The sequence below is a fragment of the Girardinichthys multiradiatus genome, chromosome 2 (genome assembly GCF_021462225.1).
Source record: "Girardinichthys multiradiatus isolate DD_20200921_A chromosome 2, DD_fGirMul_XY1, whole genome shotgun sequence".
Taxonomy (NCBI): Eukaryota; Metazoa; Chordata; class Actinopteri; order Cyprinodontiformes; family Goodeidae; genus Girardinichthys; species Girardinichthys multiradiatus.
The window spans coordinates 36763370-36783152 of record NC_061795.1 but is presented as its reverse complement, the minus strand read 5'-3'; the positions used below and the strand labels follow the sequence as shown (position 1 = coordinate 36783152).

General features: G+C 40.2%; 1 protein-coding gene across 4 annotated transcripts in view; it reads right to left on the bottom strand.

Moving 5' to 3' along the window:
- Positions 1-19783, bottom strand: part of brsk2a (BR serine/threonine kinase 2a) — a 272067-nt gene that overhangs the window by 85633 nt on the left and 166651 nt on the right. For all 4 annotated transcript variants that reach the window (XM_047349792.1, XM_047349802.1, XM_047349822.1 and 1 more), the window contains exon 3: positions 2044-2129. In XM_047349792.1, coding sequence (XP_047205748.1) covers positions 2044-2129 — 86 coding nt within the window. The remainder of the gene's footprint in view (positions 1-2043; positions 2130-19783) is intronic.

The following is a 19783-nucleotide window of genomic DNA, read 5'->3' as shown; positions in this document are numbered from 1 at the left end:
GAATGTCTACCCCTCTCTCTACCCCTCTTTCCTGTCTGCCTACTGTCAAATATAAATAAATAAAGGCCACTAGTGCTGAAAAAAAATAAAAATTAATGGTTGCAAAATCCAAGCAGGAATCTGAACCATGTGAAGAGCAAAATTCACATTAGGGATGTGAGTTTATGCGTTCCAGTCTGACGTATTACACAAATGTAAAGCAATTTGTCTTCTGTGATACAAATGGTGACCGTCTGTCAAAAGTGATGAAGCAATGGGCACAGAATTAGATTTTAATAATCCAATTATTGATTTAAATTACAATTTTCTGCTTTACATTTCCTCTAAAAAGGATGGCATGCACTGTTTTGCACATCCAGTACCTTATATGACCCATGAGCTCAAGATAAGAAGTAACTGAATTTAGGTGACAAGCAATCCTCTGTAGATCAGGAGGTCTACTAAAAAAATTGATGGGGCTGTCACTCAGCACTGTTAAAGCTGGCTAATAGATTTAGCATCTGTGTGTAAACACAGCTGCTTCAGTCAACTCTCCATGGCTAATGTTTCTTAATGGGATGGTGTTGGCGCTGATAAGCACATCATGGCGTTTATATTACAGAGACTTCCCCCTTACTATTAGCAGTCCCCTGGTGTGCGTGACCAAATAAATACTCAATGCCACTACTAATGGAGCATCCAAGCCCTCGAAGGCAGTCACAGTTGCCCTGCAATCATAAGATGATGTGCTGCATTAAAATCACTGTTTCCAAAGGACCACCTGAGAGTAAAGATTTCATTAACGCTGAATTTGATGTACACAGAGTGTCTTTAAGTTTTTTTTTAAATCAAAATTCCAGGCTTTATCAGGTTGAAATTTCCAGAACAGTCAGGGATTTGTCGGCAATTTTTCAAAAGATAAATGCCAAACTTTTTAAAGGTCTTACTGCAAACATTTGTACAATTTAATTATTAAACTTGCAACACATTGAGACTGGAAGACAAGGGGGAGGGAACAAAAAGGTGGATGGACAGCTGGATGGATGGAAAGACAAACAGGTAGCTAACTAGATAGATGGATGAATGGACATTTGTACAGAATTTAGGAGTAAAACATGCAACCTGCAAACACTAGAGACTGCAATTAAGGAAGAAAAAAAAATGAAGAAAGGACAAACAGACAATTGGATGGATGGATGGATGGATGGATGGATGGATGGATGGATGGATGGATGGATGGATGGATGGATGGATGGATGGATGGATGGATGGATGGATGGATGGATGGATGGATGGATGGATGGATGGATGGATGGATGGATGGATGGATGGATGGATGGATGGATGGATGGATGATGGATGGATGGATGGATGGATGGATGGATGGATGGATGGATGGATGGATGGATGGATGGATGGATGGATGGATGGATGGATGGATGGATGGATGGATGGATGGATGGATGGATGGATGGATGGATGGATGGATGGATGGATGGATGGATGGATGGATGGATGGATGGATGGATGGATGGATGGATGGATGGATGGATGGATGGATGGATGGATGGATGGATGGATGGATGGATGGATGGATGGATGGATGGATGGATGGATGGATGGATGGATGGATGGATGGATGGATGGATGGATGGATGGATGGATGGATGGATGGATGGATGGATGGATGGATGGATGGATGGATGGATGGATGGATGGATGGATGGATGGATGGATGGATGGATGGATGGATGGATGGATGGATGGATGGATGGATGGATGGGTGGGTGGGTGGGTGGATGGATGGGTGGGTGGATGGATGGATGGATGGATGGATGATTTTGGAAAAGTCTAAAAATACAATATTTTACCAAACAGATTTTTTTCTTTTTTCTATATCTATCCAGATCTGAAAAACACCAAAACATTCGTGAATACATCATTTTTTTAGGATTTAACAAAACCAGTCAAAAAGCCTAAAAAATGCAAAAAGATTGACAACAGATGTCAATCTTTTTGGCTGGTACCATGAATCAAATCTGGACCAAAATTGCTAATACTTACAAGTATTTCTTATTTTCATAGACATCGTGTAGCTTTAAAACATGTGGGTGTTCTATGAGCTTCAAAATTGCTATTTCTCGCTCCACCTGTAAGAGAGGGAAAGAAGGAAAAAAAGGAAAAAAGAACGTGATTACTGCAAAATTCTGAGTTAAATACTAATAACAACCCTATCAATAAAACCCTAATCTTCCTTCTTTAACTTTATGGGATGAGGGCTGATCAGTGGGTTTATCTAACAGTTAGCTGGGAGTCATTTGTGAAGTAGATCAAGCAAATCAGAAGATAGATCATTTTAATGAAGCAAAGTCTTCTTTTCACCAAAATTAGACCATTTAGTGCTGATGGCTACCACAGGTAAAAAAGTAGCCTGCTTAAAAAAGGATGGAAACTACAATTATCCACAGCCCCTTTTTACATTCTGTTACATCATAAAGTCAAACTTTTATGTATTTTATGATAGAGGCCAAAATTAAGTAGAGGATAATTGTGATGTGGAAGGAAAACTATACATATTACATGTTTTTACAAATAAGAACATCTCTTGATGTAATTACAAAGTCTTTTGGGATTCATACATCTAGTGAATGATATTTTGCCAAACCTTATGTGAAACATAAATAGCATATTGGATAGAGATAGTTTCAACGTCAATTTTCAAATCTTAAACACAGATTAAGAACTCCATTTATATCTGGACTTTGAATGGGCCATTATAACACATTGATATACTTTGTTCTTGTTTTTTTTTTGCAGCATCTAACAGGTTATCTTCAGTATTCCACAGTGTGACACTGCTAAAATTATGTCTCACAGTGGAGATGGACAGATCAGAGTGGAGTGCAGTGGTTGTTTTTGCATGTAGGCCAAATGTTTTAATGTTCATCTCATCTGACCAGAACATATTTATTTCACAGGTTTGCTGTGTTCCCTACTTGGCTTTTGTCAATCTTTTCACAGTGACCATTTTCTTTCCACATCATCATAAATGCCAGGTCTGTTGAATGCACTAATAGTCATCATATCAACATATATATGGACCTCTGCAGCTCCTTTTGCCGCCACCTAATACTTTTAACATTTTCAGATAGTGAACTGAACAGTGCTCTATGAGATGTTCAAAACTTGGGAGATGTTTTAACACTTGGTCTTCATAATACTTTTTATTCACAGATGTTTTCTATCAAACCGTTGAGTTTTCCTCAGTGGTGGACTCTATTCACAGAGGTGACTTCTGGAATCAAATAATTGTACTGTTTATTCATTTTATTCAGGGGTATAACAGACAGGACTCTATACAAATGCACGCCACACTTTTTTTATTAATAAAAACTAATAAAAATCTCATTGAGGTTTGTGGTTTTAACGTGAAAAAATAAAATGCAAGGCACTGTACATATTGACATAGATGTTAGATTCCAGTTGTGCTTTTTGCTGTATAAGGGCCAGCTTGTTTAGACTGCAGCATAGACAGCATCCTGTCATAATCGGGCATTTCTGTCCACCAAGTGTGCAGCCTGTGGGTGCAACAGAGTGTAAAATGTCCAGACAGCTGCTTTAGTAGCTCCTTTATTCCACAAGTGTCTGACATATTGATTGTTAATAAAAATATAGAAAAAATCAGAACAAGCAACAAGTCGACTAGAAGACTTTATAACTTTTTGAGCTTCTGAGAGACATTTTCAGTTTACTTTGAGAGCAGCGAGTGCTGAAATTCACCATAATGGAGGTGACTGGTTTGGACTTGTATCAGCATCTCCAGAGATAGTTGTCAGTATGTACAGCTGACTCTGAAAATCAGCATGGGAAACCAATTTGACAGAAGCCACAGCTAATCCTCAGTAACCCTACTCTCTTCCATGTTATCTGCTCACGCTTCTCCTTCACTTTTCCCATACGTCGCTGGATTCTAACTGTTCCTGACAAAGATGTAGATCAAAGAACCATGTGAGGTAAAGGCTACTCTGTCTTAACTTGATTTCATCAAAGTCAATTTCACAATGCCTGTGACAGCTTTCATGTTGCTTTTATGTCATCCTCACTGTGTCTGTTTTGTGAACATTTCTGTGAAATGAAGACAAACTCTGACCTGTCAGTTTGCTATGTTTCTGTAAAATTCCTATAAAGTTGTTGGGCGTAAAAGTTAGCCCCTCCCTCCACCCTTTTATTTATTTAACCATGCCATTTGCAAATTGTGGTTCCTCTCAGCTCTAGTTGTAGTTCATCTTGGCACATGATTCATAATTGTTTTCTCAAAGATCAAAGATAACAATACTCAGAAAGGCCACAAGTCACACAAAAATATGATGAAAAACATCTTCACGCACCCTGCTAGGTTTAATAACACTCTTACACGTCGTCTTCCGCTTTTTCCGGGACCGGGTCCCGGGGGCAGCAGACTCAGCAGAGACGCCCAGACGTCTCCCTCCCCAGACACCTCCTCCAGCTCCTCCGGGGGGAGCCCAAGGCGTTCTCAGGCCAGCCGAGAGACATAGTCCCTCCAGTGTGTCCTGGGCCATCCCCTGGGCCTCCTCTCGGTGGGACGTGCCTGGAACACCTCCCAAGGAAGGCGTCCAAGAGGCATTTGATATAGATGCCCGAGCCACCTCAACTGGCTCCTCTCGATGTGGAGGAGCAGCGGCTCTACTCCGAGCCCCTCCCGGATGGCCGAGCTCCTCACCCTGTCTCTAAGGGAGTGCCAGGCCACCCTACGGAGGAAGCTAATTTCAGCCGCTTGTATCCGGGATCTCGTTCTTTCGGTCATGACCCAAAGTTCATGGCCATAGGTGAGGGTAGGAACGTAGACCAACCGGTAAATCGAGAGCTTCGCTTTTCGGCTCAGCTCTCTCTTCACCACAACGGACCGGCACAGTAACCCCATTACTGCGGCAGCCGCACCGATCTTTCTGTTGATCTCCCGCTCCATTCTTCCCTCACTCGTGAGCAAGACCCTGAGATACTTGAACTTCTCCACTTGAGGCAAGAACTCCTCTCCAACCTGAAGAGGGCAAGCCACCCTTTTCCGATCGAGAACCATGGCCTCTGACCTGGAGGAGCTGATCTTCATCTCAACCGCTTCACACTCTGCTGCGAACCGCCCCAGCGCATGCTGTAGGTCTTGGCTAGAGGGGGTCAGCAGGACCACATAATCCACAAAAAGAAGAGATGAAATCCACTGGTCCCCAAACCAGACCCCCTCCGGCCCTTGGCTACGCCAAGAAATCCTGTCCATAAGAGTTATGAACAGGACCGGTGACAAAGGGCAGCCCTGCCGGAGTCCAACATGCACCAGGAACAGGTCCGACTTAGTGCGGACTAAACTCCTGCTCTGCTCGTACATAGACCAGATGGCCCCTAATAAAGGGCCCCCGATTCCATAAGATTTTAGGGCCACCACAGAGCACCACGAGGGACACAGTCGAATGCTTTCTCCAGGTCCACAAAACACATGTGGACTGGTTGGGCAAACTCCCATGAACCCTCGAGTACCCTGTAGAGAGTATAGAGCTGGTCCAGTGTCCAAAACATGTGGCCGAAGGTCTGATGATACGACAACAAAGTCAATCAACGACCTCCTGCCTAAGGTATCCTGGTGCCAAGTGCACTGATGGACACCCTTATGTTTGAACATGGTGTTCATTATAGACAATCCGTGACTAGCACAGAAGTCCAATAACGAAACACCACTCTGATTCAGATCGGGGAGGCCATTCCTCCCGATCACGCCTCTACAGGTGTCACTGTCATTTCCCACATGGGCGTTGAAGTCACCCCGGCAGAATAATGGAGTCCCCTGGAGGGGCACTATCCAGCACTCCCGACAGGGACGCCAAGAAGGCAGGGTACTCCGCACTGCTGCCCGGCTCGTAGGCCGAAACGACAGTGGCCCGGTGGGCCACTCCAGAGTAGAAGAGAGTCCAGCCCCTCTCGAGGAGATGGGTACCAGAGCCCACACCTACTTATAATTTCCAATTATTAAATGTAAAAACTTCATCAAACTACAGTACAGACACTGAGAATACTGCGACTGGCTAACCGATAGATGCCATCAATACTAAAATTGCTAAAATTATCTTGAAGAGGGAACCCCACAGTTTTGAGAATGATCAAACTTGAATTGGAAATTCCGTTATGAACAGAGAAACACACAAAATCTGAGCTTTCACAGTGTTTTTATCTAGTGCAGCACAATATTGCAACAACACAAAATTGCATTGTTATTTTTATATATTAAGATAAAATATATTTGGATACTTTCCTCATTCTTATCTTTCTTTTTGATCATCACACTGTGCCCACTATTCTTCCTCTTCTTCACCAAGATCTATATGAGGTGTGGACACAAAAGGCAGTGTAACTGGCCAAATATATTATTGGCAGGAAGTGTGTAAATGTATCTCACCAGATATTGAATAGGCTGCAAGCACCTCTTTGCAATCACGATATTTGCACACAATGATACCGCAATCACAATTCAACATTTTTTGCAGCCCTAGTTTTTGGTTTTAGGATAACCTTACAAACAGACATGAACAAAAACTACAATATGTGGACCTTATTCTTTAAAACAGTTTGTGACTACTACTGTATTAATGGAAGCAAATATGGGGAGTTCTTAGTTTTCACAAAAGTATTGGAAAGTATAGACAAAACTTAAACAGTGATATGTAAATGTCTGGTATAAATGTGGGATTTAAAAAAAAAAAGAAAATCAAGCTCTAAGCAAAGCTGACTTCCACTCACAGTGCCTTGCAAATGTATTTGCACACCTTGAACTTTTCAACATTTGGTCATGTTGCAACCACAAACATAATTTACTTAATTGTGATATTATGTAAATCACCAATATGAAGCAGTGTGAAACTACAAAGTCCATTATTACTTACTAGAGTCAACCTGTGTGTGATTACATTTTAGTATAAATCCAGCTGTTCTGTAAAGGCCTCAGTGCTTTTGTCAAAGAACATTAGTGAACAAACATCATAAAAAAACCAGGGAACACAGATCAGCGACAGATCAGCGATAATGGTTTGGAGATGTTTAAAGCATGCTTGGGTTATGAAAGAATATCACAAGCTTTGAATATCTCACAGCTCTCTGTTCAGTCTATCATGTAAAAACCATAGCCTGGCTGCACAAGTACCAAAATATGGTCATCTACCTGCATTAAAAAAGCTGGGAAGGAAAGCATTAACCAGAACAGCATCCTTTAGTAACTATGGAGGAGATCAACTACTCAGGTAGGAGAACCTACTTACAGAAAACTATTAATCATCCACTCCACAATTATGGCCTTTATGGAAGGGTGGCAAACAAGAAGGCCATTGTTGAAAGAAAGCCATGCAGCCAACACATAGGGAAGAAGGTTGACAAATCAGATGAAGCCAACATTTAAATCTCTAACCCACATTCAAAGTGTGGATAGAAAACAACACAGCACATCACCACTAGCACCATTTCCATCATGAACAATACTGTGCTAGCAACATGGTGTAGGGATGTTTTTCTTTAACAGGGATAGAGAAGCTGGTCAAATTTCATGAGAAGATGAACAAAGCTAAATACAGCGTAATCCTGGAAAAAAAACTTCTTAAAGTCCGCAAAAAAATTGAGATGGGGTAGATGTTCACCTTCTAGCAGGACAACTCTAAACATACACCCAGAAGTACAACGAATTGTTTTACATCAAAGCATTTGTAGCCATTAGGATGGCCCTGACAAAGTCCAGACCTAAATCCAAATGAGAATCTGTGGCAAGTTTCGAAAGTGTATGTTCATGGAAAATCTTGATGTTAACTGATTGAACGTGAGCTATTTTTCAAGGAAGAATGGGCAAACAGTTCAGTCTGGACTGGTAGAAACATACTCCAACACTTACAGTTATAACTGCAAGGAAATGTGCTTCTGGAAAGTATTGGCTCAGCAGGGCTGAACACATACAGGTCCTTCTCAAAATATTAGCATATTGTGATAAAGTTCATTATTTTCCATAATGTCATGATGAAAATTTAACATTCATATATTTTAGATTCATTGCACACTAACTGAAATATTTCAGGTCTTTTATTGTTTTAATACGGATGATTTTGGCGTACAGCTCATGAAAACCCAAAATTACTATCTCACAAAATTAGCATATTTCATCCGACCAATAAAAGAAAAGTGTTTTTAATACAAAAAACGTCAACCTTCAAATAATCATGTACAGTTATGCACTCAATACTTGGTCGGGAATCCTTTTGCAGAAATGACTGCTTCAATGCGGCGTGGCATGGAGGCAATCAGCCTGTGGCACTGCTGAGGTCTTATGGAGGCCCAGGATGCTTCGATAGCGGCCTTTAGCTCATCCAGAGTGTTGGGTCTTGAGTCTCTCAACGTTCTCTTCACAATATCCCACAGATTTTCTATGGGGTTCAGGTCAGGAGAGTTGGCAGGCCAATTGAGCACAGTGATACCATGGTCAGTAAACCATTTACCAGTGGTTTTGGCACTGTAAGCAGGTGCCGGGTCGTGCTGAAAAATGAAATCTTCATCTCCATAAAGATTTTCAGCAGATGGAAGCATGAAGTGCTCCAAAATCTCCTGATAGCTAGCTGCATTGACCCTGCCCTTGATAAAACACAGTGGACCAACACCAGCAGCTGACACGGCACCCCAGACCATCACTGACTGTGGGTACTTGACACTGGACTTCTGGCATTTTGGCATTTCCTTCTCCCCAGTCTTCCTCCAGGGTCTGGCACCTTGATTTCCGAATGACATGCAGAATTTGCTTTCATCCGAAAAAAGTACTTTGGACCACTGAGCAACAGTCCAGTGCTGCTTCTCTGTAGCCCAGATCAGGCGCTTCTGCCACTGTTTCTGGTTCAAAAGTGGCTTGACCTGGGGAATGCGGAACCTGTAGCCCATTTCCTGCACACGCCTGTGCACGGTGGCTCTGGATGTTTCTACTCCAGACTCAGTCCACTGCTTCCGCAAGTCCCCCAAGGTCTGGAATCTGGAATTCTCCACAATCTTCCTCAGAGTCCGGTCACCTCTTCTCATTGTGCAGCGTTTTCTGCCACACTTTTTCCTTCCCACAGACTTCCCACTGAGGTGCCTTGATACAACACTCTGGGAACAGCCTATTCGTTCAGAAATTTCTTTCTGTGTCTTACCCTCTTGCTTGAGGGTGTCAATAGTGGCCTTCTGGACAGCAGTCAGGTCGGCAGTCTTACCCATGATTGGGGTTTTGAGTGATGAACCAGGCTGGGAGTTTTAAAGGCCTCAGGAATCTTTTGCAGGTGTTTAGAGTTAACTCGTTGATTCAGATGATTAGGTTCATAGCTCGTTTAGAGACCCTTTTAATGATATGCTAATTTTGTGAGATAGGAATTTTGGGTTTTCATGAGCTGTATGCCAAAATCATCCGTATTAAGACAATGAAAGACCTGAAATATTTCAGTTAGTGTGCAATGAATCTTAAATGTTAAATTTTCATCATTACATTATGGAAAATAATGAACTTTATCATAATATGCTAATATTTTGAGAAGGACCTGTATGTACCCCCCCCCCTTTCAGATCCATTTGTGAGAAATGTTGAAAACCATTTCCGTCCACTTCAAAATGATGCACTATTTTGTGTTGATCTGTCACATAAAAAGCATATTATTCCAATCCAGTATATTGAAGATTATTGCTGTAACATGACAAACTGAAAAAAATAAAGAGCTATGCATACTTTTCCAATACACTGTACATGATCTAATCTGTTATCCTGATTGTAACACTGCTTTTTTACCTACAATATGGTTCTGTGTGATTTTATTTCACAAGTTACACCTTCCTTCAAGTCATGCTGTTGTCTCACACCTGGTTGTCAAACCCCTCTGCCCTGCTGAGCGATCATATATTAAATCGCTTAAGAAAAAGCCTAGCACAGGGTAAGACTAAAAAGTCACAGGTGAGAATAAAGTTGTTGAATCTATCTTGTCTAAAAGGGGTAAATGCATAATTAACAGTACCATGAAGTACCATGTGGGATGAGAGTGCTTGGTCTTATCTAGAAACAAATGAGTTCTATCAACAGCCCTAAACTATTCCACTTTCTCACCTTAGGCTGAGGTGTGTTATTAAGAACAAGCCCATGGTGCCTGGCTAGCAGTGGGGTTCCCTGCTAAGAGACTAATGCGAAGTAGGTCTCAGGCAGGGATGAGCTGTCCAAATGCTTTAAAGCAGGCAGCTGACTTGCTCAGATTTCCCTCTCCAGCTTTTTGTTAATTAAAATAAGAGAAACGAGGCTCAGTGTAAGGGTTTAGGACTAAAACTGTCTTCTTATTAGATTAGTCATTTATTAATGCACTAATTTAAATCTGTGAGCCAGGTCTTGCTCTTTCATGTAATAAACAAAACTGTTGAATTAAACAACCTGCAGTGATTATCACACAATGTTTTAAAAATACAGTGACAACTCGCTTTTTCTAATTGTAAAGAGGGGAAAATTTTGTTGTGTTTAGGAATAAATTATTGCTTGGCTACTCCATGCATTAGACAGTGAGTAATAGCTTTGTCACTTTTTGTCAGACCGCCAAATGCACACACCCAACCCCTCCAAAAGCTTTAAATTCCAGGTACCCGTATCCTACATTGGCTGTATCCTGAATATGGTACACTCTTTCTCATTAGGTTTCACATCTGTGAGTGCAGGCACTTCTTTTCAGCTGCCATTTCTCCAAAACACTTCCTTAGCAGACGCTTGAGCACCGATCACGCACGCACGCATGCACGCACGCACACACACACACACACTATCATTCTTGCCTTCCGTCGTCCTTTATGATTGGCTACAATTTCAAGCCCCAATTTGATCAAATCCCTCAAGACAAAACTGAGGGGTAAAATCATCATCCAAATTCTGTGGTTGGGTGCAAACAGTGGTGGTTATTATGTTGGTGATTATCAGCAGAACAGGAGCTTGTTAGAGAATGTACTGATTGGGACTGAAAACTGGAACTTGCCCAGGGCTTCCAATTTGAGTTACATCCCTCCGCATAAAGTGGGACAATTGGTTAAAATATTGTTGGTGAGTATTTTTGTAGTGTTAACCACAGCTTCAGTGTAATTGATAAGCACAGATTTAATACGGTGGACATCTCCCGAAATACAATGCTCCTTGAATTAGTCATGGGAAGCCTACAAGTAAAATACCATATTAAATTTGGTCTTAAAGGGGACTTATCCATTAAGACCAAAGAATCAGTGGGCTACAGATATCACTATCTATTCAGAAATAGCATTTCCTGACATTTGTATGCACCATGGTTTAACGACTGGAAAAATTTACAAAGGTCGTGCTGATAGCATTTAAAAGCCGGGATGCCTGGATGGAATCATAAAAACGTTTAGCCAATTTTCCATGTTCAAATTTCATACTCTACCAGACTCAAATTGAAATATTTTTTTTATGCAGTTTTAATAATATTGTTCAGATTTTAGCACAAACTATTAACCTGGAAAGCAGTTTTACATTCCTGAAATCAAGAAATAAACATGCGGGTGGATCGGGCTTTTGACTTTACAATATGCTACAAGGGCCTTTTCATTCATTTATTTGGCATAAAGATTAAATCTGCTATATTTCAGTATCTATGACACTTTTCAGAACAGGACTTGATCCTACAGAAAAAAGAAAATTCTTTAAGGACATTTTATGACCTTTAATGATTTAACTTGGTTTCTAACATAAAGAAGTAGTTTAAGCCACACATCCAGTTTTATACTCTGATTTAAACTTTTCGTAGGAACTTAGATTTTAAATACTTGCTTAATCATTCCAGAGTGACAGATGAGCCGGTTCATTCTAAAACAGACAGTGGGCAAGAGGCAGGGTGAACCCAGAGCAGGTTGCAAACAACCATGGCAATATGTGTACCTAAGGCCAATTTAAACCTAACAATGCATGCTTTTAGATGGTGGGAGGAGAACCCAGAGAGAACCCAACAAATGCACAGAGAGAACACCCAAATTCTACCCAGAGAGAGACCCGAGTCAGGGTTCAAACCCAGGACCTTCTTGCTGTGAGAAAACAGAGCCAATAACTGTACAACGTTTTTCTTCACTCTCCACTTGAATCTTTTTGGATAACTATGTTATACCCATGTGTTCAAAATGCTCATATGCTCAACAGTCATTAGGTCAGGGGTCTATTTGGTAGCCAGTGAACATAACCCCAGTGTGAGACATTTTCAATGAGATTGCATTCATTTACTCTAAAATAATTTCCAATGATTTAAATAAATGCAAAAAAACTTTTATAACAAGAACAATTTTCTTCATCTTAGACATCAACTTCTGTTATGCCTTGACAATTGGAGGGAAAACTGAATTTCAAGTGTGGAAAACATAGTAAAGTTGTGTATGAAAGATGTGGGAGAGAAGAACTAGAATGTCTGGGTCTGTCAGGACAAATGAGGCAATAAATTACGTTCCACATTCAGTATGAAAGGAACTTAAACAAAGCTCCATCAGCTGGCAATTTATTCGCTAAATTACAGCCCTGGACTTGAATGACTGTATGGATGCACAAACAAATGACTGGTTAGATCATAGTGGTTAGCAAGTGACGACAGAGGATTAAAGAAAGACAGAGACTGGCAAAATAGATGCAAGGAGATTAGATTGATGCTGCATATGTCACAGAGGGACCACACAGAAGGTCCAGTCCACAATCTGAAAGGGGAAAATAATGGATCCGAGGCTTGTCATCTCTCACTCATCCATTATTGCACCTCTCACTATGTCTCAGTCCTTTCCGTCGTTTGCTCTTTTACACGCAGAACTAAAACATAGATATTTCTGTCACCTCCCCCAGGCATGCCAGTGAAAGGTCCCTTGATACTAAGATGTGAGGATCAAAGTCAACAGGGCAGCCATGTGTGTCAGAAAGAAAAACTGGGTGGCTTTGCCAACATAGAGACCAAAGTAAATGCAAGAGTATCTGGGTGGAAAAAAAAACAAAAAGAGGAGAAACAGACAGAGGAGGATTGAATCTGGTAGAAATCTGAAGTGTAAAACTCTTTTCACTGATGAGGAGGAAATGTAAAGGATGGAGAGGAAGGAGTGGCAGAGCCATCTTTATCAACCCACCTCTCAAACCCCTCAGGTCCTGCAGCCTTTTATGTAGCTAATTAACACAACATGGTGAAGGGACAACATCTGCAGCATCATAATGCAAACAAAACATGTGATAAAGTTATGAGTCAATGAAAATCGATAAACCTGTGATTATACCACATAGTCTTACAAAAGTATTTATACCCTATTTAGTCACATTACAACAAGCCTAAATGTGTTTCATTGGAATTTTATGTGGTAGACCAACATAAAGTAGTGCATGATTGTGAAGTGAACTAAAAATAGTTTTTAACATTGTTTTACAAATAAATCTCAAACTTGTGGTGTGCATTTACATTTAGCTTCAGACTAAAGACACTTCAGCAATTACAGTTGCATATATTTGGGGACATGCCTTGATCAGCTTTTGCACATCTAAAGACTGACATATTGCCCATTCTTCTTTGCCAAATACCTCAGGCTCAGTCAGATTGGACTGAGAGCAGACGTGTGAACAGCAACATTTAGGTCGTGGTACAGATTTACAATTAGACTGTTCTGGACTTTGACTGGGACACACACATGAAAATGATTTGATCTAAATAATCATTGTAGCTCTGCCTGTATATTTAAGATCATTTTCTCCTACACAGCAAACCTCTGCCTTATTCTGAAGGTTTCGAGCCTTGCCCTACATACATAAGCCCCTAACAAGTTCTCCTTCAGAGCAAGATTTCTACGTTTGTATTGTCCAATGGCAACAGGACACTTTACAGTTTAAAGTAAAAGGCAACTTTGTTTTGGTCAATTGAAAAAACTCCATTTAATCAAGGGGGTTGAAAACCTTTGAAACACGATGCAATTTCAGATTTTTGTGGAAAATAAAGTATTTTTATTCCTTGGCTGCTGGATGTCTACCGAGTTCAGAATTTTTATTTCAGTACCGTATGGATTTTGGCAAATACAGTATTTTCAGAGTTGAGCTAAATACATGACTGACTAAAATAAAACATCCTAATACTTACTTGATTTCAAAATTCAAATAGCTAAAGAAAGCAGACATCGGTATCGGACAATGTTAGTAATTTTTTAACATATCTTATCGGTCCGATAAATAAAACTGGGCCGATATTAATAACCGATATTTATTATTATCTTGTTGCTGTTTGTGTATGTGTTTCTGGAGGGGAGGGGGTTGGCCATTTGGTATTTATTTGGGCATGTGACAGTGGTAGTGATGCAGTGCAGCACTGTAGGTTGTTTAACTGAAGCAGAGAAGCAATGTCAGCAGTGTGGTCCTTTTTCACGGCGTTGAACGGGTAGTGAGATATATATGATATCGTAAATATTAGTTATCGGCAATAACAGCGATATTAATAGCTGATATCTATATTGGCCTCAATTTTTATATATTGGTGCATCCCTAAAAATAAAGTAATGTTTTTTAATATATTGGTTACAATCATGAATCTGCTTATTTAATGTATTTGTTTAGACTTATTTGTAAATTTCCTAATTGTAGCGTTGCAGTGAATTTGTTTTAGGTCTTGGAATTCAGAGAGGGGCCGCAGGACTTGCTATTTTTTTTATAATAAACCTAACTACTATTAGTAAGTAAAAAAATGCACTTATTTCTATTCTATTTGTTTTTTATCAAACACAAAGGAACATGTTTACAAATAGATATTTCCCAGTACTGTATGTGTGCGACTGGTTTTACGAGGCCCAAACAAACAGAAGCAAATGAATGGTGTATTTTCTCTACTTTTATACTTCATACTGCTATGGGACCTCGATTATGAATTTGTCAGGCAATCTATTTGTTTTTTTCTAACTTGGAATACACCTCAACTGTCATTTACACTCAAACCCCAAATTTGTTTTTCTCCTTGCAGATTTAGAGTAAAAGTAATCATTTAATTTTACCAGAATATTGCTGAGTGGATGTAATATAAATGCTCTGAACTGACCCAGCCAGAGTCCCAGCTTGAATAGAGGGAGCCAGGAGACCTTTCAACCTCAAAGACAGATGTATAATCAAAATTACCAGTGGAGACCTCCAGAAAGCTTGTCTGCAAATAAGAATAAGAAGTATTTAATGGCTGTAAATCCTCTCTATTGAATATCAAGATAGGATATAAATAATTTTCAGCATGCTAAAATTTTTTCTCAAAATGATTGTACGGTTAAGATAATATATAGAGGGAACCTAAGATTAGGGTAATGGCAAGGAGGCCTTTAAATCTAGTCTAGGTGTACAAATAAATTTGGGAAGTTGTTTAATTTCCTTTCTTCGAATCAGTACATTGAAGTACATTTATCATAGAGAAATAAATTCAATAACATGGTGATAAAGTAATTGTAACATATAGATGAGGTTACGACTAGGCGGAAGAAGACAATTGGCCAACTGTGAATGAGCAGAAGGGGAAAACATGGCACAGCTCGACTACTGGCTCACAAAACACCAGTCAGCTCATCATCCATTCAAACTTGTGACATGTGGATACATGACTACATGAAACAGACACAGTGTACTTACACTCCACTGATTATGAGCAATTTACATCCATATGTCGGTCAGTGAGCCAGTGGGACAGAATTTGCATTTTCTCACAGTTACAGAGGGAGGCCACACTGGTGTACACATTGATTTATGTATGTGGGCTGTTGCTTTTTTGCTGATAGAGAAGAACCCGGCACACTGTCTCAGTAATTCAAGAATATACTTTACAGCTGTGTTAAAAGACGTTGGTCACGAGTAGTCGAGACATAACTCTCTTGTTGTGCATTGCAGCATTTCCAGCTTCAAGCTGACAGCCCGTGTTTCTGAGAAAACCTGTTTATTACAAATTGGATAAGAAATTTACAAAGACAGGTTTGGGATCGTGGATTTAACACCATTTGTTGATGTAAAGAGTAGGTGCAGGTAACTTTGTTATCTCCCACAACCGAACTGGCCCCACTGAGAGCAGGACAAATATGAAATAAAACCACATGTGTACAGTTCTATTCCTGTCAAAGCTGCTAAACCGAAGAAAATAGAATATTCTCCCACTTACTTTCATCTCTCTTTGGTTATTGCTTTTCTCTCTACCTTGGGAACCTCTCAAAAACACAACCCCACATTTGCAGACAAGTAAACACACGTGTACACAGCGGGGTTTTTTGATAATCACTTTATCAGTCATCCTTTGAACGGAGCAGGTAAAGTCCCAACATGGGGGAGTCTAATCAATGCCAGAGACATGTAAATCAATCAGGACACAGTCTATGCCGGCTAGCTAATCCGTATCCTTTATCCATCTCCCATCCTTCGAAATGGCTCTCATTACTGCTTCCCACCCAAGCCAATTTCAGTATTCCTCCCCCTCCTTCATCTTTTTCGCCTGTCCCTCATTTACTCTTGGTTTCGCTCATTCAGTGTTTGTAATCATGTTTCTGTTCTGTTGACTGATCCATCAGGAAGACATTGAAACTCATGGCAAGCCACATCATTTCATACTAACAGACATGTCCGTGGATAACCTTGGTCCTAATTGACCTTGATGGCTGAGGTCTGTCATAAAAAGGGTGCAATAATGAAATGGGGCATGATGTTAAGACCATGTTAGTGTTAGAGCCAAACCTATTTACAAGAAAAGTGATTTTTCAGGCAGGTTGGTGATATTCTAGTGTCCTAAGTCTGTCAACTCACCACTCCCTCCATACTTTTAAAAGGACTTTGAAATGTCAAAAATAAAACATTAAGTAGTTTGTCAGACTGATAACAGAGAGTACAAAACTGATTGGGGATAACCACAGCTTTCAGAGGATTGTAAAGAGGAGTGACAGTGGCGCAGGGGTACAGCGAAGCAACCCATGTATGGAGGCTAAAGCCCTTTACACAGCCATCACTGGTTCGAGGCTTGGCCCATTGACCTTTGCTGCATGTCTTCCCTTCTCTCTCCACTCCATTTCCTGTTGGTAAACTTACAAATCAAAGGCAACCAGTACCACAAAATTAAAAAAGTTAACTTTGCATTTCATTTGGAAATCAAGGTCCCAGAGTCTGCAGTAACAGAATCCACACTGTTTGAAGTCCACGGTGAAGTGTAATCTTTACAATATAAGTTTCATTTTCTGCAATGAGTGGCAAAAAATCTGAAACTTTTTCATGACATTCTAATTCTTTGAGATGTATCTGTAGTTTCTTGGGCCGATTATCCTTGATATATTGCATTCTGCCACATTTTTTATGTGGAACATTATAAATTAAACACTAACGTGGTCCTTACAGTTCATTACCATAAACATCTATATAAGTAGACATAATGCAAAAGTGAAAAAGGTATAAAGGTTTATAAACTAGTGACGTTGTGGAGACTGTTGGAAAATGTCAAAAATCTGCTTTAAAGTGTAACTATTGTGACCAATAGGTTTAGCTTTCTCGTGTGGTTAGTTTGGCTAAACTTAGAAGATTACCTGTCCACCGCTGAAAACAACTACACAGAAGTAGACATGTACGGTCCAAAGAGATCGCAATTGATAATTTTCTTCTGATCACCAATTTCATGAACGAATTAACAAACCGTACATTAATAGAGGGGATTTCTATATTCTTCTTCTGAATAATCAACCTGAAGTTTTGACTTTTTTGTCAATATTGGAATTGGCAGGTTAACCCTCAAAGCTAGAAATCACTTTAGACAGGAAAGACCCTATTGGTAAAGAAAATGTAACTTTTATTGCAGTAGCACAATCTCAAACTAAAGTTTAGTACACTTATTTTCAGTGGGGTAAAAATCCCACATTCAGAAATATTTGTTTTTAACAAAATCATCAAATCAGACTGGCATCCTCTTTCCTATAAATATGATGAGACTTAATGGCCCATCTTTCTCAGCCACTTTTGAAAATGGCAGAAAACAAGATGAACAAACCATTCAAGCAAGAAAAATGTGTATTGAGCTTCCTGGGTCAGGAAATGGCTACAAGAAAACCATTACACACCAAAAAATGCTCATGTCTACAGTCAGAGCAATAATTAAAAAGTTAAAAGCAACTGGAAGTCTCACAAACACTGCTGGACCTGGACCCAAGCTTATCTTACAACCGCGCATAGTGAAGAAAAAGTATGAAAAAAAAAATCTCAGCACCTCACTGTTGGAAAGTTGCAGCTAAGGAGGTCATCAAGTTTTGAAAAAGCCATTTTACCATTTCTGTACATTTGTTTTGAAAAACATGACAGGAAATTGTAATTCCACACACCTATATGAGTATTTGGTAAATGTAAAGTCAAACAAGCTTAAGAGGAGACTGGATTGAATGAATAATTAGAACTACTTACAAAGCTGGGAAAAGAGAAGACATGAGGCTTTTTAAACTTAATTAACTTGCATGTGAATACATCCTCTACTTATCGACACATAAGCTACAGACACCTGAGTCTATACTGGATGAACAACTAGTCAATAAGTGAGATTGCTCAAATGAACAGGTCAAATTAACTGAAAACTTTAAAAATTGACAGTCCCTTCAGCTTCCACAGTCGTTAATTAGAATTTAAACTGAGTCCATGTCAAATGACTGGCACACTGATGTGCTCATTTGTTTCAGTGAGTGGAGAGTGATATCCTTGTGAGTGCTAGCACACTGAGGTCATTAACAACCAATGCTCAGATCGCAGATAATGTTTTTAACATGTGGAGAATCAGAACTGCCACAATAAATATATATAAAAATAAATTAATTATGCCACCACAGATTCTCTATGGGGTTCAGGTCAGGAGAGTTGGCAGGCCAATTGAGCACAGTGATACCATGGTCAGTAAACCATTTACCAGTGGTTTTGGCACTGTGAGCAGGTGCCAGGTTGTGCTGAAAAATGAAATCTTCATCTCCATAAAGCTTTTCAGCAGATGGAAGCATGAAGTGCTCCAAAATCTCCTGATAGCTAGCTGCATTGACCCTGCCCTTGATAAAACACAGTGGACCAACACTAGCAGCTGACACGGCACCCCAGACCATCACTGACTGTGGGTACTTGATACTGGACTTCTGGCATTTTGGCATTTCCTTCTCCCCAGTCTTCCTCCAGACTCTGGCACCTTGATTTCCGAATGACATGGAGAATTTGCTTTCATCCGAAAAAAGTACTTTGGACCACTGAGCAACAGTCCAGTGCTGCTTCTCTGTAGCCCATTTCTTGCACACGCCTGTGCACGGTGGCTCTGGATGTTTCTACTCCAGACTCAGTCCACTGCTTCCGCAGATCCCCCAAGGTCTGGAATCGGCCCTTCTCCAGAATCTTCCTCAGGGTCCGGTCACCTCTTCTCGTTGTGCAGCGTTTTCTGCCACACTTTTTCCTTCCCACAGACTTCCCACTGAGGTGCCTTGATACAGCACTCTGGGAAAAGCCTATTTGTTCAGAAATTTCTTTCTGTGTCTTACCCTCTTGCTTGAGGGTGTCAATAGTGGCCTTCTGGACAGCAGTCAGGTCGGCAGTCTTACCCATGATTGGGGTTTTGAGTGATGAACCAGGCTGGGAGTTTTAAAGGCCTCAGGAATCTTTTGCAGGTGTTTAGAGTTAACTCGTTGATTCAGATGATTAGGTTCATAGCTCGTTTAGAGACCCTTTTAATAATATGCTAATTTTGTGAGATAGGAA